The sequence below is a fragment of the Paracoccidioides lutzii genome (genome assembly GCF_000150705.2).
Source record: "Paracoccidioides lutzii Pb01 unplaced genomic scaffold supercont2.1, whole genome shotgun sequence".
NCBI classification, from domain to species: Eukaryota; Fungi; Ascomycota; class Eurotiomycetes; order Onygenales; family Ajellomycetaceae; genus Paracoccidioides; species Paracoccidioides lutzii.
The window spans coordinates 611,721-635,934 of NW_015440947.1; the positions used below are offsets into that span (position 1 = coordinate 611,721).

The following is a 24,214-nucleotide window of genomic DNA, read 5'->3' on the forward strand; positions in this document are numbered from 1 at the left end:
TCAAGATGAGACTTGTTTATGCGCCATGCTTTTTCTCTTACATCTGAAGCTTATATGCACCATCTTAAGAGGTTGAAGACCTATGCATGCTGCTACCGACAATAGAGATTGCCACTGAAGGGCCCCCATATGGCCTTCGAAAATTCGGTCACGGTTTCTGAGAGATACATGAGTTCCTGGCATATACCAGAGAAGGATACAGTGTTGAAGAATAATCGCCAACAGCATCTTCAGTGGATGAGAGAGAGACTAGTCCTGGTTAACATGGGCTTGCTGATGTCTCCCTGCCCATGCGAACTATCCGGACATGGCTTGGGAGGACACTGACTGGCTCCCTTGCGCTCGATATGCCCTTATGTCTATCACTGGCGGTAAGGCGTTTCAAATGACAAGACACCACCAGAAAGAAGCGCCTTCCCCAGCAAGGGACTTCGCCGGTGCTGCTCCTTCTCAGCTAGATTACCAGGCCTCAATATAAATAAACACGCCTCTCGCCCGTTCTTTTTCTCCCTTTCCCTTTTTCTTTTCTCTTCTTCTCTTCTCCACCGCAATATGTTTGTATATTAAAATATCAGCTTCGGTCAGTCACTCATTTAAATACACGCTCAATTCACTCGTTTTGATATTGTACGATCTAACCCCCCTTGTTTTCCCAACTCGTTTTTTAGTCGACATCATTACATTCCTTTTCTGTTGTATATTTGTTTTCTGGGCCTGATTTTTATATCGTTTTTCAACTTGCCATCCGTTCCCCTGTTCTTGTAATACATCTTGCATTTTGCAATCGAGATGGTTCTTTATTTAAGCTCGTTGTCTCGTTAATTCCAGGGAGAATCCTACACAGAAACGTCAAACTGTAAGTACCAATGACGTTTGGCCCATTAAACATAACCCGCGCTTACCTTCTCGCAAGTCAACCCAAATAAGTTTTACACGATTTTGCTATAATCATGCCTACTCTGGCTCATACCCTCCGGGGCGTCTTTTGTGGCTGCTATGCCTGCTCTCCCCGCAGGCGACACAATCGCCGCTCTAAGCCAGGAAATGAGTGTCACGAACTCGAGGATGAAGAAGGACATCATGATCAAGGACATCATGGCCAAGGGCCTCCATCCCATGAATCCCAAGCCCAAGAAAATTTTGCTGAACATCACGAGGTTCACGAACGACCAGTCCAGGAAAAACGTATTAAAAAACGCCCAGGTAAAGGAATCTTTGGCAAGGGGATCATAGGCCAAGGGCGCCACTTTCAAGACGCCAAAAAGAAGAGAGTGCGTAGCCACCAAACGTCTATCAAAGAACGTGCAAGAGTTGCACTCGCTTTGAAACGTGAGAAGGAGACGGATGAAGACCAGGCTATCCCACAACAGACGACTCCTGCAGGTGGCCTCCAACAACCTCGAAAATCCACAGATGTGGCTGCCACAGGTATGAGTGATGCAGTCGTACAGACAGATGTGTCCGCCAACACACAACCGACAGCTACTTCTGCAGCTGTGATTCCCGGCTCAATGGCCGGCACGGCATCCACTGCGGTGATCACAGACGAGTTCGGGAGACCAAAACAGACTGGGGGAGGTAACACCGTCGTTAGAAATGACGATATCCGTTCGCAAACAGCAGGATCGGACAACGCAAATTAGAGGAATGCTTGGTACGTCATCTGCCCCCCTTTCCAATTCCCTAACTCTACCCCTCAAATCACCGATCGATCTGTATAATGTTTTGAACTATGATTGAACGGTTTGAAGATATACTTAAAAAACCTGCAATCGCAATTCCATTAAAACATTTCCAGTGCCCTGAGCTAAACCAATGCCTGGCGTTATTCAACTTATTTATCATTTGGCAGACTGACATGATGTATCGCAGACTGGAGCAATAATCAGAGCCGGATAAACAGGGAAGACTCAAGACCTGTAAAATCAATAGTTCTGAGGAGCACTCAGCCGATGTTAATACCCAGGTGGAAGCAGGAACGGAGGAGATCAATAACTTTAATTCAAGGAGTGGAACACTAAGTGTCAACGGAAATGGAAGAAGGGATAGATTCTGGCTGCCAGTTTGACGATTGAGAGTTCCGTTATCTTAATACCGTCTCGAATGTTTAGAGCTGGTGCGATTACGGTGCTTTTGTTCCCTAATATATGCGTCAAATTGCAAGGTCGAGAAGTAATATGGGGAAGGCGGTTGGCGAAGTATTTGAGAAATTTTGCCATTTCCCCCTTGTTTCCACTGTTTTGTTGTGCTCCCTTTTTGTATGTTTTTGATTGGTCTTTAGGGTTTGGCAAAGTACTGTACTTTTCATTAATGTTTTCCAGGGGTTTAGTTTCTATACGGGAAGATTAGAATTAGCTAATGTAATTCGAAGGCGTCGCTGCCCAAATTGTGAATGATTTGCTGGCCTTAGCGTTATTTTGCGTTGAAAATATAAATGTATCAGATGGGCCTCATGTCACTCCTATTCCATGTACAGAGCTACGTGAAGGGTTGCCATGGGACTTTCGCAATCTGAAAGATGTAATAACTCCAGCCAATGGAGAGAGATGCGGACAAAGACACATCATTTCCCATGTAGTTTATATTCGTGATATCCATATTGTATATACAATCCTTTCATCCACAGTACCAAAGAGAAATCCCATGAGTGAGCGGTTCTCTTTCCGAGTTAAAATCAAAATTCCGAAGCCATGGGGTCCCAAAGTGCACTCGCACACACTCCTTGTGATCACCATACGCACCATCAGAGAATATACTTAAACAGAGGCGACCGATTGCCCATCGTCTGCAGTTGCTCATCAGTATATTTCGCATGCATTTCTTCCCCTGATAATTTCGCCCTGCGTTTGTTCGTCACGGTAAAGAGCTATACTCTAGTGTCAAGGCGGCAACAGCAATACCACCACAAGCGAATCCAAACCATGCACCAAAATGCCGGTTGTGTATGTTGGCTTTTCCTTCTCAAGGAAGATGAACGATCCCGGGAATTCCTCCGCAGTTTCCCAAGGAAATCATGAATGCGATGCCAATGGAGCGTTTCCTTCGTTTCCTTTCGCCAGCAAGATTGTTGAGTGTCCACGCATTTGTGGCCGGGAGAATGGGGTAGAAACCAATACAGGCCAGGACCACGGCGAAGAAGCAGAGACCGATGTGATCCTCGATTTCAGCTGACTTTGGCGGAGAGGATGGAGGAGGCGACGATAACGCACAGCTGCCCAGAAACAATAGGTGGCATGCGCCAGCGGAACTTGTCAGCGAAAATGTGAGAGTCATGACAATACCCCAGCCTAGTGTGAGTATTACAATATATATTGATGGTCGCGGGAATTTGGTTGCTGGGAACCTCTGTACGAATGCTCAGGCGTTAGGGATTCACGACGGTATTACTTGAATATATAAGTGAATACGTTCTAAAAAGAACGTATGGGACGAAAAATATGGCAAGGGCAATGTTTTACTGGGTCCTGGACATGTCCAGGTCGTCCATAAGGCCCTCGATTTTGGGCATTACCTTCATCAATTGATTAATTTGAGTTTTCAATCAAGTCTAACGAGCAGAGGGAACTCTCCAATATTTGCTCAGTCAATATATGCGCAAAGGTTCATCAACGCTGGAGGTAGTCGCCAGTCAACCTGTGGAAATCACAAGTAAGCGTGTAGCCTTGCAAGGGGAGGGATAAATTGCTGGTAATACCTTGCGGACACATTTTTTTAGTCTGCTCTTCAGTAAAACCAGCGAGAAATGATGCATCTTCAGGGCTCAAACCAGCCTTCACGTAGATCATCTCAACAGCCTTGTTCCTGTTTCGGTTTCGCGAGCTTTTCAAGTGGCCGGTTCTCCAACTCCTCCAACTCTTCCCTAGGATAGCTCCCATGGTGCTGACTGAGAGAGCAGATGATGCAAGCACGGAGCAAAAGTGAATTGATATGTTTGCAAAAGAACCTGCTTCCCGTCAATCCGGGGAGATTATGATCTGGAATACATGAGTGGCATTCTTGGCAAATATATCAATATTTTGAGAGATGGCAGAGACATCTGTGTTTGCGCAGGGCCCTTGCAAGCGAAACAGCAAGATTTCGTTCCAGGCATCATCCTGTCAAATAAAACAGGCGGACTGGGTCCCACTTTCAGATTAGAAGAGACCCAACACAGGATGAGAAGAAACTTTCTCGGGATACATGGTACAATAAAATAAACGCGGGGTTGTCAAGCCGCTCGAGAATGGGGTGATGAGCTGATAGCCAGTTTCGAGATAGCCAAGCAGGACATACTGATCAAACTTGCACATATTCGCAATTTGTGCTCGATAATTCTCTTTGGAGCAATTTATGAAATTAATTGCCCACACTTTTTGCTTTTAGAAACGGTGCTACATCGTTGGAGATGTCCTGGAGATGTCCATATGGCAAAAGAAGAACTGCAGGGTAAAATACCCAGAAAATCAAATAAATCCAAGGAGTTTCACGAACGAGAGGGGTGGGAGAACCCCACAAACTCCGGAATCCAGAGGAACAAGAGATGCCCTGCCCCAAGGCTCCAGTTTGGTCTCTGACTCTCGGGTTGGTAGCAAGGAACCTTTTTAGGTAACTAGGGATCTGCATCACGAATTCGCGGACGGAGCCCGAGAAGTTGGGGCACGGGAACTCCATCCTATCATAGGATTTGGAATCGGGAGAAGAATTCAGACAATGCCGGAGGTTAAATAGGGGGGAAGCGTAGGCTAAGTATTTTTCAAAGTTATTGCAGCCGAACAGACAAGCACCGTCCCAAAGACGGACCAGCTTAGCAGGTTTCTTTTGAGGACAATTTCCCCACAGGGTAACAATGAGAGTTGTCGAAGTACACATAATGGAGAAGAAGTAGAGGGTAGTTTTCTGGAGAATTGGCCCGTCCAACAGAGATATTTCCAGAAGAACGGATGTCAGCAACAAACAAATGCTGGGGAGTGAATCGGATAACTACTCTTTTCTTCATAGTGCCATTGGTATCGCCCATCTAAACGAGTGTTTTCAGGGACCAAATTATTATGCCAGCTAACATGCCGTCGTGTTCGGGGAAGTATTCGATAATGTATGTTCCCCTCCGTGTGCGAGCCAGATACGGGACGTTGATGCACCCCTAAGAGACTCTGGAGATTGGAAATCCTGTTGCGCCGAGCCAAGCCCGCTGACACTTCACTATAATACGGTGGGTTCCAGTTCCTGTACCCTTGCATCCCAACGGTCCAACATCATCGCATCATTTTCACTCACAACATTCGGGGAAAACAGAATCTCTCCAGATTTCTTCCCAGGAATGTTGGCATTTGTCGACCAGGTTTTTTCGCCAAGCATGTCGGTGAGACAGCAGGCTTTCCAGCCTCAAGAGTGAGACTGTGGTCTCGCCCAAGTGGTGGTGGTGGTGGTGGTGCTGCTGCTGCTGCTGCTGCTGCTGTCTGTGGTACGCGGCATGAAAGTCATCCAAATTCCCAGCTAAGTAACCAATCCTCCTAAACATCATCCAGACTGAAATGTCAACATGTCTTGGATTTACGAGACAGGGCACCAAGGGCGTAGCTTTAGGGAGGAGTCGTTGAATAAAAAATCCCATATGCTGACGGCCAAATGATGCACGTAGGCTCATCTTGAGGCTCATTCAGGAAGTTCGAGTCTGATACAAAACAATAAGTAATAACATTTTCCATCATCCTCACGGTCAATATGATAGTAACTCCTCGACTTTGAACACATTCTTCATATACGAGGTATACATGCAGAGTGTTTATATGCCAAAGGCTATATGTCCCTTAGATTTATCCCCAAACATTGCTGGTATCTGATAAGTTGAACGGGATGATCCTTGGCCAGCCTGATGTCAAATTGGACAGGAGTTTTGTTCTCGGGAACATTTTAAAGAGCTGCTCTTAGCGACATTGTGCTTAGTTACTCCGAAAATATTAACCGTTTCCCCTTGTCGCCAATCTCGACTGTGCCACAGGATAGCCGCTCTGCCACTGGGGTTATTTTATTGTTGCCATGGATACGGGAGAAATATTTCGATGAATTTGAAATAATCGTGCGAATAACACGGGCCCTACGTCCTCAGCTCGTGGGACCAGTTTCGTGCTGTACGTGCAACCAGCCTGGTTACCTGTTGCGCTTCCTTGTCCGATTTTTGTGGAGGTCCAAAACAGTCCTGGTCGGTTGCCCTGACTCCCGTTCCACCCCCGCAACACTTGGAGCTTGAAATGCATTTTCGGATTTGTCTGCTCGACGAATTCCTTCTACCGATTCAGATCATTTTCACCCAGCTCTTGTTTCATGGCGGTCGAACTCGAACTTTGTGTCTAACTTTCCATGCGATCTTGCCTCGTACATGTCCCACTCTACTCCTTTCAGTCGAGTGGCATTGAGTTGTCTATTGAGGGGCAGCAGTTAACGAAAGGACCTCCGTTATGTCATCTTTCCAGACGGTGTTTTGATGTTGATGTTCAATCGAACCATTCCATGGGCTAGAACACTATCCCATAATGCGGAATGCAATCCAGTTTGAAGGAATTTCAAATTTCCTTGTCCTTGGAAATTTCAAGTTACAGTACTTTTACCCCATCCTGTCTCCTCTATGAGACACAAGCATGGGTGGTATCGATTCCATCCTCTTTTGGCTCATGCTATTTCTTGACATCTGCATGGCCATGCCTTTGACGAGCGACCCCATCACAGTGTGTTGTCGTCCTTCGTATAGCTACCGAACAAAAGAAGTCTCACATGTCCTGATATGGATTTCTGATCGCTCCAATGTCTCAACGATTTCTCCCTCTTTGTGTGATTCTACTCCTCGTGTCTTTTTCCCCAGCTGGGAATTTTGACTGTTAATCACTTTCAATTCTAACGGGGGCTGATATTCTTCTTTTTTCTCATTACCTTTTCTGAACCACCTATTCGACCTCGTAGATTGCGTACATTCTGTGCAACTCAATCACTACTTTTCTCATTGGTTCTATCATGAGAATTTCCCTCCATGTTTACTTGGCCCAGTCATTTCTTCTGCTTATTTATTTTGTACAGTTCAATCCCGTGTGATAATATAAAAGTTCATTATGGACGCCATTTCCTCTTAGTTATTTCTTTTTAATCTCCATTTATTATCTGTTTTAACCTCTCTGATGTGCTTCTCATGGATTAAATCTTACACATTTTGCCCCTTGGTATCCCAGGAATTATTTGCGTATTAGAAAATTTCCTTTATTTATCCACGTCGTTTTTCATCTAGATCTTTTCTTCCTCGCTTGCCGTTATTATTACACCAAGATATGATTCCGGAAAGGAACAGATTGTCATCCTTGTCAATAATCATATCCTTCTTTTGGATACTGTTTGCTTCGACATTATGTGTTGCTGAATCAGACCCTTATGATCCCATCCCCGAGAAAGGCCCGCCTGGATGGAAGCGAGATAAAAATTGCAAACACAGCCCATCAAAGCGATCCTGTTGGGGTAAGGGCTTCGATATCAGCACAAATTTCGGTGTCAAGTGGCCAGACACTGGAAAAGTCGTGGAGGTTCAACGCCCCATCAATTGTCAAATGCAGCATCGATTTATGGCTTACCCTTGGTGTCATTAGTATCATCTTGATATAAGCAACACGACGATGGCCCCTGATGGTTTCGAAAGGCTAGTCTTGGCGGTCAATGGACAATTTCCTGGTCCAATTATTCGGGCGAGTATGTTCAACATTATCTGCTGGTAACAAGCTATATCTCTAACTATCCGCAGACTGGGGGGACACTCTTCGAATTCATGTGAAAAATAGCCTACAAAATAATGGGTGGGTAGTAATGCCTATTTAACAACTTTTTGTTGACCTGACTGACATCAACTTTTACTTATCGTTGCCTGCTTCGTGCAGAACAAGCATACATTGGCACGGAATTCGGCAGAAGTATACAAGTCATCAAGATGGCACAAACGGGGTCACAGAATGTATGTACTGCCTATGACCACCGTTTAAGTTCCACCGCAGGCTAACTCCCGATGCATAGGCCCTATCGCTCCCGGGGCTACAAAAACATACGAATTTAAATGTACCCAGTACGGAACATCGTGGTATCATAGCCATCATACTGTACAGTGAGTTTCCTGCCTCCTAAATTCAACTTGTCGAATAGCATTGTTTTAAATCGGGTTGTGTAGGTACGGGGATGGTGTTTTGGGTCCAATCATAATTGACGGTCCAGCAACTGCCAATTACGATATCGACCTTGGAACAATGCCGATTCAAGATTGGTATTACCGAACGGCGTGGCAGAACGCACTCATTGGCATTCCTCCCATTGCTGAAAATGGCCTTTTAAATGGGACAATGGTGAATGCAAAAGGCGGAGGTAGTTACCACCAGAACACAATAAAGAAGGGGAAGTCGTACCGGTTACGATTGATAAATACGTCGGTGGACAACTACTTCAAAGTCCATCTGGACAATCACACTTTCACGGTGATTTCAAGCGACTTTGTTCCGATCGTCCCATACCAGGCGGACTGGTTGTTTATTGGAATTGGTATGTTCACATAGATCCACTCAATAATTCCTCACCTATCAATCCCATCCCTCTAACGAGACAACAGGCCAGCGCTACGATGTGATTATTCACGCTGATCAAGACATCGGCAATTACTGGTTTAGAGCCGAAGTTCAACAGGGATGTGGCCTAAACGCAATGAATGGCAGGATTAGAAGTATCTTTAGATACGAAGGTGCTGACGAGAAAGCGCTGCCCACATCAATCGCCAGCAATTACACGCAAAGCTGTACTGACGAGCAAGGGCTTGTTCCATTCGTTCCGATCAACGTCCCCTCTGCCCATTTCATCCAACACGTTAAAGATCTCAATGTGACCTTTGAGAGCGAATATAGTTCACCCGGGAATAATTTCGTCCACTGGAGAATAAATGGAATCCCGATTGAAACAGACTGGGAGTATCCTACACTTCAATACGTCCTTGACGGCAATACTAGCTACCCAAGGAAATTGAACCTTATTGAGCTACCGGAACATAATGTAGTATGTTTACCCCGCTTCATCCCCACATCCCCACATCCCCCGTTTTATCTTTCTTTTCCTTTCTAGTGTTAGTAAACTACTCTATCAGTTTATAGCTAACGGCTTGATATATAGTGGACATACTGGATTATCCAGGCTGCTTTCGGGAGCATCGTCAACGTCCCACACCCCATCCATTTGCACGGGCACGACTTCTCTATTCTCGGCACTGGAGTTGGGGACTTTCCAGGACCTAACGTACTCAATTTCACCAATCCACCACGTCGGGATGTCGCCATGTTACCTGACCTCGGGTGGCTAGCTATTGCATTTCCAACAGATAACCCTGGTGCATGGTTGGCGCATTGTCATATTGTAAGCGGGGTCCTTTCTTTTTTCAGTTAATCTGCGTTTTGTCCTGCTCTTTGCACGAATTTTATCTTTACTAACGAAATTCCCGTAGGCCTGGCATGCCCACGAGGGTCTCGCCGTTCAATTCCTTGAACGCGGTTCAAATATTTTATCCGCGCTTAACATCCGTCCCGAGTGGGAAACTACCTGCCGACAATGGAGGGATTACATCTCAAGCAGGGCGTTGTTTCAGCAAGACCGTTCCGGAGTTTAGAGCCGCCCCGGGGGGGGAAGATAAAACAGAAAACATCATCACTGAAGGCTATCTTCAATAATATATAATATTTTTTTTTGTTCTTTTCTCTTGTTATAATATTACCTGCTGGCGCTAAATGGACTAGGGAGTGCCCATTTATGAAAAGGCAAGGTTTAACAGATAGAGGGTGTTTTCCCACGCCCCTTGTTCGCTGTGGATTCGGTGGTCTGTCCATGTTTATTGGATTCGGTATTAATAATAAAAATGACATTATTAGGTACTCTGAGTGTATTGTTTTCGACACGGACTATTTCCAATTAATCTGCGTTGTGTGATTACCTGTTCAGAGCAAAACTCCGCCATATATCATCCTCTCACAGTTGCGGGCATTAATTCAATCTTCGCGATGAACTAACTGCAAGAATGTTGCTATGCAATGAGCGCAGAGACGCTCACTCCAACAACCGAGGATGAGTTTTCTTCATCAAAATGACACAAACGGTCCTGCGTGATTAGTTACCCATAGCTATCTAGTCCACTCGATGAATGTCCCATATTCTCAGGCTAATTTGGAACTGAGGGTAACTGAACCAGGGGTCTGTCTCAATCTCCATTTGGTCCAAGTGATCTGATCTTCCACGACGGAGTGCACAGTTTATTAATATTTAAACCCATCTGGATGGAGCTTCTCCTTGGCTTCAGTCCCAAGTACGGAGTAGTCCAGCCCAGTTCCCTCAGGCTGGATGGGAGTATGAGGGAACCTCACCACAAATCGGTCCTAAGGTCCGTTTAATCATCTCGGGTCCAACTGGCCACACCGGAATTCCATGCAGTCAACAGAGTTCTTTTAGTTATGTGTCTGCCGTGGATATTGCTCTGCAGCTCATTGAAGTTTGGGAATCCACCATCTTCATGCATCACACATAGGGCTATAAGGGAAAGCCGCATCTGCCGCTATCCGTGAAGCATGGAGTTTCGCAGCTCCAAAGGTCCAGAGCCAGCCGACGCGTCGGGTATCGATACTTTCACGATGTGCCTATGATATCATACATGACGCCCACTGAACTGGATTCTTTGTTTCATTTTATGAATCTCGTTTCCATGATATCCACATTGTCCATTAGAAAGGTTGGACAGGCACACGAAGCGCTTGCCGAGAACGAGTGACACGAAATATTCTGTTTCACAGAAGACAATAACCAGAGGGTTCACCAACAGTGTATACAAGCTACCCAGGTACATACCCAAGTAACTATATAACTACTCCCCAGAGGAATCAATGGGAGGTGTTGATAGTTGACTAGTTATCCACCCAATTTCAGGCTTCAAGATTATCTCTTGGAAATCCCCGTCTGCCGTTTGCCCTTCACTCCCCTGCCCCTTTTTCCAGCTCGGGCAAACTTCAAACCTTGGATGGATTGGAGTCTTGGAATCCTCCAAACCACTCGACCGGTGAGATTATTATTCCGCCGCTCTGCCCTTCATGGATTAGTTAGGTAGTAGGTTCGGCCTTGTCGAGACGTTTCGGCCGTGCTAATAATGTGCCGTGATCGTCTGTATAGTCCAGAATCCATAGGGCCCAGCCACAGGGCTTGTATCCGGAGTCGACTGTCGCCAGCTCCCCGAGTTGTAAACCCAAATAACGGCATTGCAACTAAGCTGGCAGCCTAGGTGGATATAAACCCGTTGCATTCCCATTGGAAATGATATTCGCGCGCATCTAGCAGCTGTAGTCCGCCTTCAGAATCTCTATTTACCAAATGCCCCATTACAGTTCTTCTCCCTTTTCTTGTTCGACCAGTTTCTCGAAGTACGCGAATACGCAAAGAGATCTTAATATCAATTCCAAACATCTTTCATCTTTCACCCCATTCTCAAAAACGCAATGTCTTTGATAAATCTTGCTTTCTTCGGTGCAACGGGCGGCTGTGCCAATGCCTGTTTAACTTATGCTCTGAAGAACAGATACAAAGCCAGCGCCCTTGCTCGAACCCCGTCAAGACTGCAAACCCTTCTCCTCTCTCAAGGGCTCGACCAAGCAACCATTGATGCCAACTTAACAATCATCCAAGGCGACGCAGGAGACGTCGAAGCTATCAAACGCACTCTCTCCCCAGAGAGTAACAATGGCAAGGTTGTCTCAACGATAATAAGCGGGCTGGGTGCAACTCCCAAATTCCAAGCCTCACTCACAAAACCCCTTACAATCGACCAGCCAAACATCTGCGAATCAGCAACAAAATCCATTCTATCCGCCCTAGAAGCCCTCCAGCCATCCACGGCAACTGAGCAGCAGCCAAAGCCCATTTTAGTGATCGTCTCTTCCACGGGCATTTCGTCCGGGCCAAATGATGTGGCCTTCATGCTCCGCCCACTCTACCACCTCCTCGCTGTTCCACACGAGGACAAGAAGAAGATGGAACAACTCGCCTTTGGAGGGCCCGATTCGCCCTCCGGACGACTTCTGAGAGGTGCTGTTTCCGTGCGCCCGACCCTGTTGGGTGGTGATCATTCCATCAGCAGTGGGAAGGGGTGGAAGACTCTGAAGGTCGGGACGGAAAAGGAGCCTGCTGTTGGACTTGGGATTCAGCGGGCAGATGTCGGGGAATGGATTTTTGAAGAAATTATTAAAGGGGGTGGGGAGAAGTGGTTGAATGAGAAGGTGACATTGACGAGTTAAGCATGTTTTAACTCTGCTTCTTTTATTTCGGCGTCTGTGCATTTGTTTTTATGACTTTATGGATTCTTAAGTACGACCCCTCAATTATTTGTCTTTTATCTTCTTTTGTTACAAATTGCATATGGCACATAATACCTGCCTGCTTGACTTTGTTTTCTATGTTTCACATGATACCTATGTTTCCCCTCTGCATGTTTATATTTTCCTAGTTTGTGTTTACTCTATGTTTTCTTGTTATTGGGGAAAACCCGTGGGGAATTGCACCCACTAGCTATCAGAAATAATGAAAATAACGAACTCTCCTGTGGTATCTTCTTCTTTACCGATTTTCCGCATTATTCTTGTTATTTGGATCCTTTCTCTTGGGTAGAGCTCTTCCGTCCCACCTCCGGGCCGAACCCTATAACTAACTAGTTCTCTTCGATCCACCCCTGTCATAACTCCTAATTGACACCTCAAACCCCCCAAGTTCTGCCAGAAGAGTTTATAAGTATCGACTAAGAATAGCATAAACGGATGTTGAATGCATATCAACGTTCCCTCCAAGTCCATTTATAGCCGCTTCCCCAGATTTCAAGTGGTGACCTCTTAGCCATTCTATCAGAAACAATATTTTCCAAGCTCTAGCATTAAAAATTCAAAAAGGTAGAAAATTTATAACTCATCCAGAGTATGGAAAAACAAGGAAGCCCTATTCACATATTGAGAGATGACGTCGAACGCTCTATTGTGTATGCCTTCATCGGAGTAGAAATATGTGAAAATACAAAGGTGCTCATCTACCTTGACAAGACAATAAGTATATAGAGTGGAGGGCAAACCAGAAGCGGTTGCCACAGGAGCAGATAGGCTGAATTCATAACCCCTTTCCACTTATTTATCGTTCGTCTGTACATGAACGCTCCCTAACACGCCTGGTTTCTTGAGCAGATGGTCATGTGTGTGGATAAAAAAGGGACGCCGTAATATAAAGTATCCAGCAGGTGAAAAAAAGCATAATGCCGATAAGGATAATGAATGGAAGTAGTCACCATCCAGCCCGCGGCTGGACAAAGTGTGACCTTCCATGGGAGCTCTTATCCTTCAGCTGGTATCTGTATCAGGTCGAAAGGTTGGTGAATTGAAGTGAAAATGAAAAAAAAAACACAAAATACAGGAACAGGCGGAGTTATTAAAGACATTTAAGGAAACAGGTAACGTTCTGCACCACCGGAGTTTAGAAATTGACAACACGACCAGCTCTACAACATGTCCACTCATAAAATATATAGCGACCTCTAAAAGTAACAAGCAAAAAGAAAACGAAAAAGATTGGGGAATATAAATGCGTACGGGATGGAGAAAAAAAATAGGCAAAAATGTTAATGCGGAGTCTAGTTGGGATATCATCCCTCGTACAACAAATAGAAAAACACAAGAATAGAAACAATTGCAACGCCAAATAGATATAATAATGATAACCATCACACGTGCGCGGGGGTGAAAAGAAGTTTTAAAAAATCAAGGACGCCATCAACGCCAGCTGTTCATTTAGAAAGCATGATAAAAGGAGGATGAAAGTTCCAAAAAATAGCTTCCTATGGGAGTTTTTTAACGTGACCGTCCACTTTTGGGGGTTCGTCATCACCAAAACCCGAACCCTCGAGTGCTTGGTTTAGATTTCGAAGCGAAAACCCGCTGTTGCTGAGATGTACGCCAACTAGCCACGCAGTGACTATATTCGCAATATGGTGGAGGAGATACGCATATGTCACGCCGTAAAGCGCCGCATATGCGGCGAAGATAAGGAATAGGATGGATGTGATAAGTCGCAGTCTATAAGGGAAAGACAATGTTGAGTTTAGCGTTGAGAAAAGCTTTGAATGAGAGAGCACACCAATGCCCAGGGGCACAATCTAAGAAAAACGTACCTTGACGTTATTCTCGGTATCATATTCCCATTTGTAAGGGTCTCCACAAGAAGCATAAATGGCATTATAGATAAGACATTATGATGAGAAGGGAATGGCGTCCACCAGTGGACAGAAAGGTTATGAACCCAAACTGCGAACACGAGGACATGAACAGGAAGTATCCACAACATGAGAATGAAGATTGAATGGACATAATTATAGAAACTATAATGCGAGGTCGATTTCTGCTCTCATTTATCAAAATCAGCTAATCACGAGCTGCAGATGTAAAAGGCACACGAGATTAATTCATGACTTACCGTCTCATTTGCAAACTGGTATGTCTGTATGCAGGTCGCTAGCTGTACAATGCACGCTACTATATACGCGAACTGATATGGAATAATTGTTGCAACGAAACATAATAAAACGGCGGTGTTAATAATCCTTTGCCTCGGGGAGAGCGAAGGGTATATCGCAGTGGGTCTAACATGAGTCAGTAATACGTCTATGCCATGCCCAAATATGAGTTTATTTACCTTGGGTCATCGTGTTTTATGTATCCCCGACGTGTCGTCAAAACTCTACGGATTGTAGAGAGCGCATATATCACAACCATAACAACATAATTTACCACAACACAAAATCCAATGCTAATGATGCCAAATAACGGAATCAAAAACCAGAAAAAGATATCTTGAGAGCCCAAGAGTAAATCGTTTCTCGTGAAATCTATGACGGATTCAGTGGCATTCGATCGCCAATCATATAAGTCCTTCTTGTTGTCTACCCTCGAGCTCGATGTTGCTAGAGACGTTGCAACAAACGACAGCACAAGGAATACGATTGGTAATGAGAATCGAAGACAACGGTCTAGGGCTTCTGAGAAGGGAATAAAAACGCCTAATAAAGTAAGAATTTGAATTAAAACTGTTTGAAATGACTGTGAACAAACCTGTTGTGTCATATACCTGGAACTGCTTTTTGAGAACGAGCGCAATCACCAGGAGCGGGAGGGCAGCAAATACCGTGCGGTACCGCATGGTGAGCTTCCCCATACTACCAAGGAAATCTACATGCAACGAAAGTTCCATTGAGGCGTGGCAGCTTGGGTCAGACCACAGCTGGAACGAAACTCCGCAGACAGAATTCCCTTCCAGGAGATGCGGAGGCATGTATGGAGCAACCCCATGCAAATTGATATCGGCTTCCTTGACATTGACAAAATATTTCGATTCGTGTGGTTCCGAGATATACTGTCGCAGCAGAGGTGTGAAAAGTTCTGCACTCTCGCCACAAGGTTGTTTGCCGACCTTCAGCTTATAAGCTAAAAGGCTTGAGTGCAGCGCAGGTATTTTCACCTCAGTAAGCATGGGTCGTTCTGCGGGAAGTCGAATATTAAGTCCAGCACCCAGCAGGCGACCGAGACCGACCCTTGTTTGGATGACAGCATCAGAACTGTCAGAAAATTCTGCAACAACCCAACCAGAAGAAGGCATGGTAGCCTTGTCAACAACTGCTACAAATTGGTGCTCCACAAGGTCCTGCAAATCGTACTGTAAATATGAAAACGGAGGAGTATCATCGAAGGCGAACTTCGATGAGCGTGTCGATGCAGGGAGATTGATTATGTCTTCAACAGCACCTTTGCAAGCCAGCCGAGTAGATCCTGCGCTACCGCCGGAAAGATCCATGTTTAAGGAGAGTTGGGCAACCGAATGCCCAGCTCGTAAAGGAAACACGCTACAAAACAGCACTTCCAGTTTCCCATTACCGCCAGGAGCATCGATTATTTGATCGGTTAGAAGGGTAAACTTTTTTCCTGGGGCGCCTTGGGGAGGAACTGGAAGAAGATAAGCTTCTGGTGCTTTACGTTTACCGAAATTGCGCAAAACAAGTCGCTGCCCTTGAGAAAGAATCGAATTCGTATTATCTTCTAAAGTCAAGAGAGTGGTCGGATCTGGAGGGAAAGTAAGCATGAGAATATTCAAGTACCATAAATTAACGGAAAACTAACCTTTCTGTGGTAAAGCCCTTTCGGCAATGGTTTCCATTCCGGTGAGATACCACTTCTTAAACACGCTCATTCTTTCGGCTCTTTGTTTGGTTTGGGATGAGCGTCTAACATCCACAATATCAAAAAGTGAGCGAATGATCACCTGGCGGAACGAGTCACACCAAGCAATCGATAGATGATCCATCCCAGTCCAAACATTGGGGATAGTTGATGTAAATACGGTAAATCCGTGGGTTGCTGGAACAAGAGATGACAGGCTTGTATAGTCGGAAGGAACAATTGAATCCCCACCACCTCCAGCGATAGAGATGAGAGTTACATGCCACAGTGGATTATTGTTTGCCCATTTCTGAGAATATGCTTCACGCCAATAGCCATTTATCTGCTTGTAGGTGCGAACTACATCTGCGTCGAACGATACCGGAGGTCGCGCATGGGGGGTCGACATTGTGATGATTGTGTTTACCGAATTCGCCTGGTAATTCGACATTGTAAGTACCGTACGAGCCACTATTCCACCCATTGAATGGCCAATGAGGATCACAGAGCTAGGGTCCGGGAGGTTTTGGTCTCTTCCAGGGCGTTTGGGGTCGTGATAAAGAGAGAGTATATAAGCTAGGGCTTCGTTCACGTATTCAGCCTGATCAAGTAACGTTTGTCCATGAAAAGCCGCCATATCCTCGTTGAAATCAGCCATAAAGAAATCCAAGCTTCGGGTTCCCGCATTTAATTTTTCCTGGTCATGTTTTATCACATCTCGGAAATATAAAGAGGCTTCCGAAGCTAGAGACCGCCCTTGTCTGTAGCTACCAGCGTTTCCGGGTAGGAATAATACTGGCACACCCCTAAGCTACTCCAGTCGTTAGCATCGATTGATTTCCAAAATATCTCGGTTCAGGATTGCTAAAACTAATATCTCCATACCCCAATATCCTGTTCAGTGTACTCATCGACGGTGCGCTCCCGATAAAGGTAGAGACCGTATTTGCTTGCAAAACGAGTATGTTCAGTATCGAATCCAATAAGCTTAATATACGTCGGCATCATTCGCGGTGTCTTGCACCCTTGCGGGTCAATCTGGCGGGTCATGTAGGAGTGGACAATCCCAAAAAATGCGACAGCGCTGAGAACTGTTAACGACAACATCAAAAGAGAACATGACCACGGACTTCGCATCCGGGATCGCCTGATCCTTTGTTCCTCCATCGAGCTGTCTGTAGTTGACGAAAAGATTTGGGATTCAAATGGCATGGTGATTTTTTCTGGAGTCGTGCGGCTCGAGTGAGTCGTTTTGAGAGTCCCGGCCCTAGGTCCAGGAAGTTCAGAAGCGGTCAGCTGCAACGGACTGGATTCCTCTTCGCCGCATAAACTTCGCTGATTTATCTGAGGGCCAAAGAATTGACAAGTATCATCAATAGGAGGTCCATTTCTTGTCGCGAGCCCAGCATCAATCATCTTAGGTTGGTGGTGGGACTTAGGTGAGCCAGAGAGGCGCCTCTGCATTTGAAGGACGCGCACTCATCCGCGACTCAATCAAAACAGAGCACAGACCCACGGAATTGGCAGAAAGACAGATAAACTAGAGAGCGCGAAGAGAGCGCGAAGAGGGGGGGAAGGAGAGTGGCGCGGAGGGGAGGAGAAGCAAGAAAAGGGGTAAAGCGGTCGAGATGGATGAAGAACTAATGACGGCGGAAGTGTCAGACATTTGGTAATCTGCGCACGGACCACTGCGGATATCGAGTCCCTCCGCTTCTGAACGGCGTAACCAGCAACGACAACTTCTTTTCAAAGGAATATATATGTATAGTTATATAATTTTCAATATACCTTCAATTCTCTCGTCCTTCGCTATTATGGCCTGGTTTTCTTGTGTTTGCAGCAAAATTCCTGCCTCCTTGAATGTAACATGTGAATCCTGTAAGGCGCAGTACATTTGTTCCATTCATAGATGGGCCTGGAAAATCCGGAAAAGTAAAAATAAACTATTACATGCCTGTTTAATCTAACAATACATATCATACATGGGTATCAGCACAAAATATATAAACGAAAAAGATAACGCCAGTCAGAACTCGTCTAATTGAGCGGACCAACTTTTACTTCTTCTCTGCTCTTCAACTCTTCCATTCTGGATTCCTTCGATTGTTCTCGACTCAATCGACGTTTAGCGGCCATGATCTTCTTGAACTGCCCCCTTGCCCCATGTTTGACCTTGGTGATCATATCAGCCGCGTCTCCTTTGGTGATTTCCCCAAATTCAATCTGACTATCCATGGGAAGATGCTTGTTGAGAAAGGCAACTTGAGCATGGCTAGCATTCTTCCTTCTCCACGGCTGCCATAACGCTACAAAAACCGGTAGAAAAATCCGACTAGCTAGGGTATCAGCCGCGTGGACCGCATGCGCCAGTTCAAGTGACGACGCAATTTCTCGAGGCCGACTGAATGGACTTTTCGATGTAGCAGTCTGGGGCAGGGCTCTGACATGAGATACCGAATACAAGCCTTTGTCGTTCTTGGTAATTATGATTCTTCCAGAGGGGGCGTTTAGAACGTATCGATTAGGACTAACTGAAACCCAAGCATTCTTGCTTATCGAGCGAATACGCTCTTCGCCCGAAGTATCCTGGAGTAAATCATGCACAGAGTCATAATGAGTAAAATCAACGATTAATTTATCTGCTGAAATCCCAAAAGACTTCGGTTTAGAATTCATGCCACCACCCTCGCGGTCTTTGAGTTTGTCGATGTCTTCCATCTTGGTCTCATCAAGTCCCTCATCTGGGTGAAGACCAAACAAGGTAGGTGTAGTTGTAACGCCGGTATTGAGAGATGCAACCATGTCAATTATATGACAGTTCTCTTTTCCTGGGTGTAGCCTCAAACCCCTCCCAATCATTTGAATCAAAAGATTTTTGGATCTTGTCGGCCGAGCAAGAAGGACGCAGTCAATATTAGGGATATCTGTTCCCTCTGTAAACAGACCACAGTTTACTAAAACCGGATATTCTTGGTTCCGAAAAGCTTCCAGTTCTTCGGTCCTCAAATTCTTCCGGGTTTGACTAGTAATATATCTTGCATCAATACCAAATCTGCGAAATGTATCCGTAAGGCACTTAACATGGTCAATGTCCACTCCAAAAACAAGAGTAGATTTCCTATCACTCGCCCTGGAGAGCCAGGCTCGGACGGTAATATCATTTACTGTGGCAGTATTAACTGCGGCTGAAAGTTGGCCTGTCTGAAAATCCCCATTGGGCGCATCAGCAACATTCGATAGGTCCGCTCTGGAATTCACTGTAGTGAAGACAGCATCCGCAAGCCACCTTTCCCCAATCATGTCGATGTAATCTTTATGATATACGATATGGTCAATTGCAGTCCCTAGTTTGAGGCCATCAAACCGGGAGAAGGTTGCCGACACGCCGACAAGCGCCGGAGACCCTTCGGACACTTCATTGAGTCCAAAATATTCAAGCACCTCCCTGTACGATGGGGCCACTATGTGGTGCGCTTCATCCACCAAGATAAGCTTATATCTTTCAGGGTCAAACTTTTCAATACGCCCCTTTGAAAGGAGGCTTCGGATAGAGGCAATTGTTATTTCCGCCGTGCCTGTTGCATGGCAGTTTCCCATTTCAATCTCAATAGTCTTCTCTGGATATGCCAGCATGCAATGCTTTGCTGCCTGTTCGACCAGTTCTTTTCGATGGACTATGATAAGCGTTTTCTTCGCGATGTTATTGCGTGGTGGAATGCGATCAATCAGCTGGGTAAAAACAACCTGCGTGCAGCTCCGGTTAGCAACGAGCTAAAGGATATGTGAAGTGGTCTCTCACTGTCTTCCCACTGCCCGTTGCCAGCGAAACACCTAGTCTCTTGTGACCCTTCTTTAAATACGAGAGGACAGATTGAATGCATTCCTCTTGGTAGCTGCGAAGACGAAAATCGGAGGATGGTAGTTTAGAGCTACATGACTGGTTATTGGAGGCGGCAGCAGAGACGGAGGAAAGATTTCGACGGCGAAGAAGATAATTCCCATAGGCAGTCGCACACTTGAATTCACATATGCATCTCGTCAACCAGCGCATCTTCCACGAGAGCTAATATATCCAAATAGATGTCGTTCGTTCGTGGTTGGAATTCAACATCGTTGTTTCTCTGGAGATGTTTACCGAAGCAAACACTGCAAACATTGCAAACATTGCAAACATCTCGTTACGTTAGTTCATATAGTTTCTCAAAAAAATCGCAACTCTCAAAAATCTCCATATCCACCGGCAGAAGTTTTCCGTTCGCTCATGACTTGACGATTATTGCATTTTATATCTTAGTTGAGGGTGTCATGTTGTCGCTATTAGCATTTCCTCGAAGGCGTTCAGGGCATGTTATCCAACGGTGGGGTTTTCCACTGATAACTATTCTCAACGATGGGCAGTTCAACCAGTGTCTACGACCCGGACGAAGAAGATGACTCGTCCGATAATGACTACTTTGAGCATGAGATTTCTCCCACTGGATTTACTGCATCGTTTCCTCCACTGCAGAAACTTAATCTTGCGTCAAGTCCGGGGTTGAAAAGTCCCCCTAAAACTCATTCGAATCGTCCTTCGACCAATCGCTTACAGTCGCGGGCAAACGGCCTTCAACCTAATAGGAAGCTCCATACGGAAAAGTATGCTAAGCTCTTCAATGAGGTTGTAAACGGCACGTTTGATGGAAGCGCAGAAGCGAATAAGCCAGTATGTGCCCCATCACAAATCGGGGTGGTTACCTGGAGCTCCCAAGAAAAGGAGACATTATTCAACGCCCTTGAAAAGAAGGGCAAAAATGGGATACGGGAAATAGCTTCACATTTTGAATCAAAAACTGTCATGGAAATACAGGCTTATCTCGAGACCCTACATGAAGCTCTAGAGCGTCAACAACTCATGGAACGTTTTAGCAAGAACCATATTCTCTCAGATGTGCCCGCTGCGGCAGAAATTAGCGAGGAGTGCTGCCAGGCTTTGGAAGAAAATGCACTGGCATTGTCTCGACTCGATGAGAAAGGTGAAAATACTGTCGGAAGGCAGAAATACGGGGATATGTGGCTTGTTGACCGCCATGTCGCAGCGCTGGTTGAGGATCGATTAGATGAGGAAAGGGACGGCTCAGGCAATGATGATGATGACCTTGCTAACACCCTACACCCACCACCAAGCATACTTGCCACTGCACATCTGCTCAATGTGGGGAACTGGATTCTGCTTTCAGAACGGATATTCATGAATTCTGGTAAAAGTCACATCGAGGATAATTGGTACAATCTCAGAGTGGACAAAGAAACCCCATCCTTGACTTGCGAAGCATTTGCCGACTTCTATGCCCTAGCTATCAGTATCACACGCCGCTTGATACAATCTGCCATCTTTTTTTCAATGTCACGCATACGGGCCCTCGAACGTGGTGGTTACCAACGCGGAAAGCTGGTGAGACGGGCGGATGTAGGAGCAGCATTGGACGTATTGAAAATGAGCCACAATTCCCGACAATTTTGGATGGGTGCGGCACGACGTCATAATTTGAACGTTGAGGACATACGGCATCGCAAAGGTTTTAAGCCGACTCCTCTTACCTATGACGAGGTTGAGGAAGAACTATCCCTTGAAGCCCCGAGATCAAGGACATCCCGTAGCAACAGCGTTGCCCAATCAGTGGCTGTTTCCGAAAACAACTCTATCTCAGATGCTGGTGGGCTTTCTGATGATGCTTCCTCCGCGTCCGCAGCATCAACCCACCATTCATCAAACATTTCCACATCCGGTGATGAAGAGCATCTATCTGATCCGGAAGAAGTGCACGCTGCGGCCTTGGATAAAAAATACAGTCGTGGTGAAGAACTTCGACTCTTGAGGGAAATCAGCCTATCTCCCCCACGATCCCTCTTCCCTGAGCATGAAGATTACGACATAGGTATGGAGAAAGATGCCAAATCAACTCCTCCAAGACCATCCGGGACTCGGAAAAGGAAACAAGACCTGATAGACTGGCGAGATCGTGTTTTGTATCGGAGCGAATGGGAAGAATACGGTCCGGACATAGCCTTTGTTGATGACGAATTGTCCGAGAATCGAAAAAAGAAGCGGAGGATTGGATAGCGGATATTTTAATGAACTTGGTATTTGGCTTGGTTTTCTTTTGGCTGTTTAAATGCAAGATTTGTGGTTTGTCATCTGTATAAACAGTCGAAATCCGGGAGTAATATACAAGTACAGGTACCTATCATCGCACTAATAACCTTGGAAACGAAAACTGATATAATTATCTTCCCTTAAAAAAAATATGTGTATTACGAAATTATTAATATCACATCAATATTTTACCTCAACTATGTACATCAATTCCCTTTTCTGCTTCCTCGATATCAACCGCCCTCTGGTAAGCCTTCTTCAGAGTAGTCAGCTCACTCTTGACCTCGATAAGCCGACTCCTGGTCCCAGCCTTAGCGATTCCATGAATCCAGTTGTTGACAAAGGCATCGAGCACAAGTGAATTCTGCCGCCACCATAAAACTCCATCTTTTACAACATGGTCCACGACATGCATAGTCCCCATTACCTTCAACCCAGTCTGATAATAATCTGCAAGAGTCTCTTGCTTCCTCTGTGAAAGCCTCAGTCCTCCAGGGCACGATCCGGTGAACCGTTGCGGAAATTGTTTCCTAAAAGCTTCCAGGAATGTTTTCTTGCTGTCCACAGTAGGGTTCTCGAGGAGCCCGGCAATCGCAGGATTCCGCTTTATCCATTCTTCAGCTTGTCCGGTAAGAAGGACATTAATTGCTGGGAGGAGTAGCTCCGGTGGGACTTCTCCATCCACCTTATATTGTCTCAGTGCCCATTCCAGCATGGGAAGCCAGCGGTTTACGAACTGTCCATTCTCCCCTGAAAATTTTCCACAGCATGAGAAGTCTAGCTCCGTCATATTGAAATTGGTATCGTGAATCCTTTCAATATTGTTGTTCTGAGTGTGTCGCTGAGATTTTTCGGAGGTTGCTTGAAGGTTTCCTTTCGCTCGTAACGTATGCGGGTGAGCCTGTAAAGGAAATTTTTCCTTTAGATTGACTTGTCTGTGCGATCGATGATTCTCCAAATTCTTGAAATAGTCGCGGTATGCTTTTCTTTCATATTCGACTCTCACTGAAGGGAAATTCTGATTTCGCCGTTTTACTGCAGTGGCTGAAATATACAGAGAATGATGTCAGTGGGTGAACTTACAAGCGTTTTAGGATCGGTGTTGTCATAGATTCGTCACGGCTTTATAATTAGGTTGTGAAGATAACCTTACATTTAACTTCCAGAGGATAACATACAGTGACGTTATATAGATGGCTAAGGATTCTGATTGCTCTTAACATGCCTTCTTGGGCCAGGATATCCCTAGATTTCCTTTCGTCTTAAGGATCTAGAATCCTCTCAGTCCTTCGAAAAGAATCGGCGTCTTTCTCTATCTCGTCGCTAGTGATAATAAGATCCGCCTTCACAGGCTCGTAACGTTGGTTAAAATATTTAGTTAGTTGTCTTTTTGCTGCAGGAGATATGTCCCTGTCCCGCTGAAGGCGTCAATCTCTAACACGAAGTTCAAATATCGAACGATAGGTAGCATTGAGATCTACCCATACCCGCCAACAAGGAGACAAGCATGGTAGATAGGTGTAAGAATGCCGAAGAACATCTTCAATCATCTTTATTTCTAACATTACAAATACAATAGAGAAGACAATTTGGGAACTGAAGAACATAAGAGGAAAGCCGGGTTAGGTCAGAAAGGACCAGACCCTGATCTTCCAGCTGGGCAAAGAAAAATGGGGGAAAACATTTACATTAACGAAATTCGATTGTGGAAGCAAATTGTACACCATACACCTATAGGAAAAAGGGTAAAGGAAATCGATATCACCTTTCAGTCAACAAAAAAACCGAGTAACCTCTCACGTACGAACCATGCATTTTTTTTAGC

The 24,214-nt window shown here is 45.3% G+C and overlaps 9 protein-coding genes across 9 annotated transcripts; 4 read left to right on the forward strand and 5 right to left on the reverse strand.

Annotated features, from left to right (window-relative positions):
• Window positions 1–950: 950 nt before the first annotated feature.
• On the forward strand, window positions 951–1,643 carry PAAG_00160 (hypothetical protein; the record flags this gene model as incomplete). The annotated part of the gene is made up of 1 exon (XM_002797575.1): window positions 951–1,643. The coding sequence occupies one exon, from the start codon at window positions 951–953 to the stop codon at window positions 1,641–1,643; it is 693 nt and encodes a 230-aa protein (XP_002797621.1).
• A 1,318-nt stretch (window positions 1,644–2,961) lies between these two features.
• PAAG_00161 (hypothetical protein) lies at window positions 2,962–3,875 on the reverse strand (the record flags this gene model as incomplete). Its single annotated transcript, XM_015843923.1, has 2 exons — window positions 2,962–3,287; window positions 3,695–3,875. The coding sequence occupies 2 exons, from the start codon at window positions 3,873–3,875 to the stop codon at window positions 2,962–2,964; spliced, it is 507 nt and encodes a 168-aa protein (XP_015700258.1).
• Window positions 3,876–5,245: 1,370 nt separating this feature from the next.
• On the reverse strand, window positions 5,246–5,623 carry PAAG_11059 (hypothetical protein; the record flags this gene model as incomplete). The annotated part of the gene is made up of 1 exon (XM_015846769.1): window positions 5,246–5,623. The coding sequence occupies one exon, from the start codon at window positions 5,621–5,623 to the stop codon at window positions 5,246–5,248; it is 378 nt and encodes a 125-aa protein (XP_015703573.1).
• Window positions 5,624–7,631: 2,008 nt separating this feature from the next.
• On the forward strand, window positions 7,632–9,646 carry PAAG_00163 (laccase-3; the record flags this gene model as incomplete). Its single annotated transcript, XM_002797578.2, has 7 exons — window positions 7,632–7,704; window positions 7,890–7,963; window positions 8,004–8,110; window positions 8,174–8,538; window positions 8,606–9,042; window positions 9,157–9,396; window positions 9,485–9,646. 7 exons carry the CDS (start codon window positions 7,632–7,634, stop codon window positions 9,644–9,646), a joined length of 1,458 nt encoding a protein of 485 aa, XP_002797624.2.
• A 1,867-nt stretch (window positions 9,647–11,513) lies between these two features.
• Window positions 11,514–12,308, forward strand: PAAG_00164 (hypothetical protein; the record flags this gene model as incomplete). Its single annotated transcript, XM_002797579.1, has 1 exon — window positions 11,514–12,308. The coding sequence occupies one exon, from the start codon at window positions 11,514–11,516 to the stop codon at window positions 12,306–12,308; it is 795 nt and encodes a 264-aa protein (XP_002797625.1).
• A 1,577-nt stretch (window positions 12,309–13,885) lies between these two features.
• On the reverse strand, window positions 13,886–17,720 carry PAAG_11060 (hypothetical protein; the record flags this gene model as incomplete). Its single annotated transcript, XM_015846770.1, has 7 exons — window positions 13,886–14,123; window positions 14,219–14,445; window positions 14,521–14,686; window positions 14,740–15,103; window positions 15,156–16,160; window positions 16,218–17,067; window positions 17,142–17,720. 7 exons carry the CDS (start codon window positions 17,718–17,720, stop codon window positions 13,886–13,888), a joined length of 3,429 nt encoding a protein of 1,142 aa, XP_015703574.1.
• Window positions 17,721–18,293: 573 nt separating this feature from the next.
• PAAG_11061 (hypothetical protein) lies at window positions 18,294–20,307 on the reverse strand (the record flags this gene model as incomplete). The annotated part of the gene is made up of 2 exons (XM_015846771.1): window positions 18,294–20,000; window positions 20,056–20,307. 2 exons carry the CDS (start codon window positions 20,305–20,307, stop codon window positions 18,294–18,296), a joined length of 1,959 nt encoding a protein of 652 aa, XP_015703575.1.
• A 339-nt stretch (window positions 20,308–20,646) lies between these two features.
• Window positions 20,647–22,356, forward strand: PAAG_00166 (hypothetical protein; the record flags this gene model as incomplete). The annotated part of the gene is made up of 1 exon (XM_002797581.2): window positions 20,647–22,356. The coding sequence occupies one exon, from the start codon at window positions 20,647–20,649 to the stop codon at window positions 22,354–22,356; it is 1,710 nt and encodes a 569-aa protein (XP_002797627.1).
• A 226-nt stretch (window positions 22,357–22,582) lies between these two features.
• Window positions 22,583–23,179, reverse strand: PAAG_00167 (hypothetical protein; the record flags this gene model as incomplete). The annotated part of the gene is made up of 1 exon (XM_002797582.2): window positions 22,583–23,179. One exon carries the CDS (start codon window positions 23,177–23,179, stop codon window positions 22,583–22,585), a length of 597 nt encoding a protein of 198 aa, XP_002797628.2.
• Window positions 23,180–24,214: the final 1,035 nt, after the last annotated feature.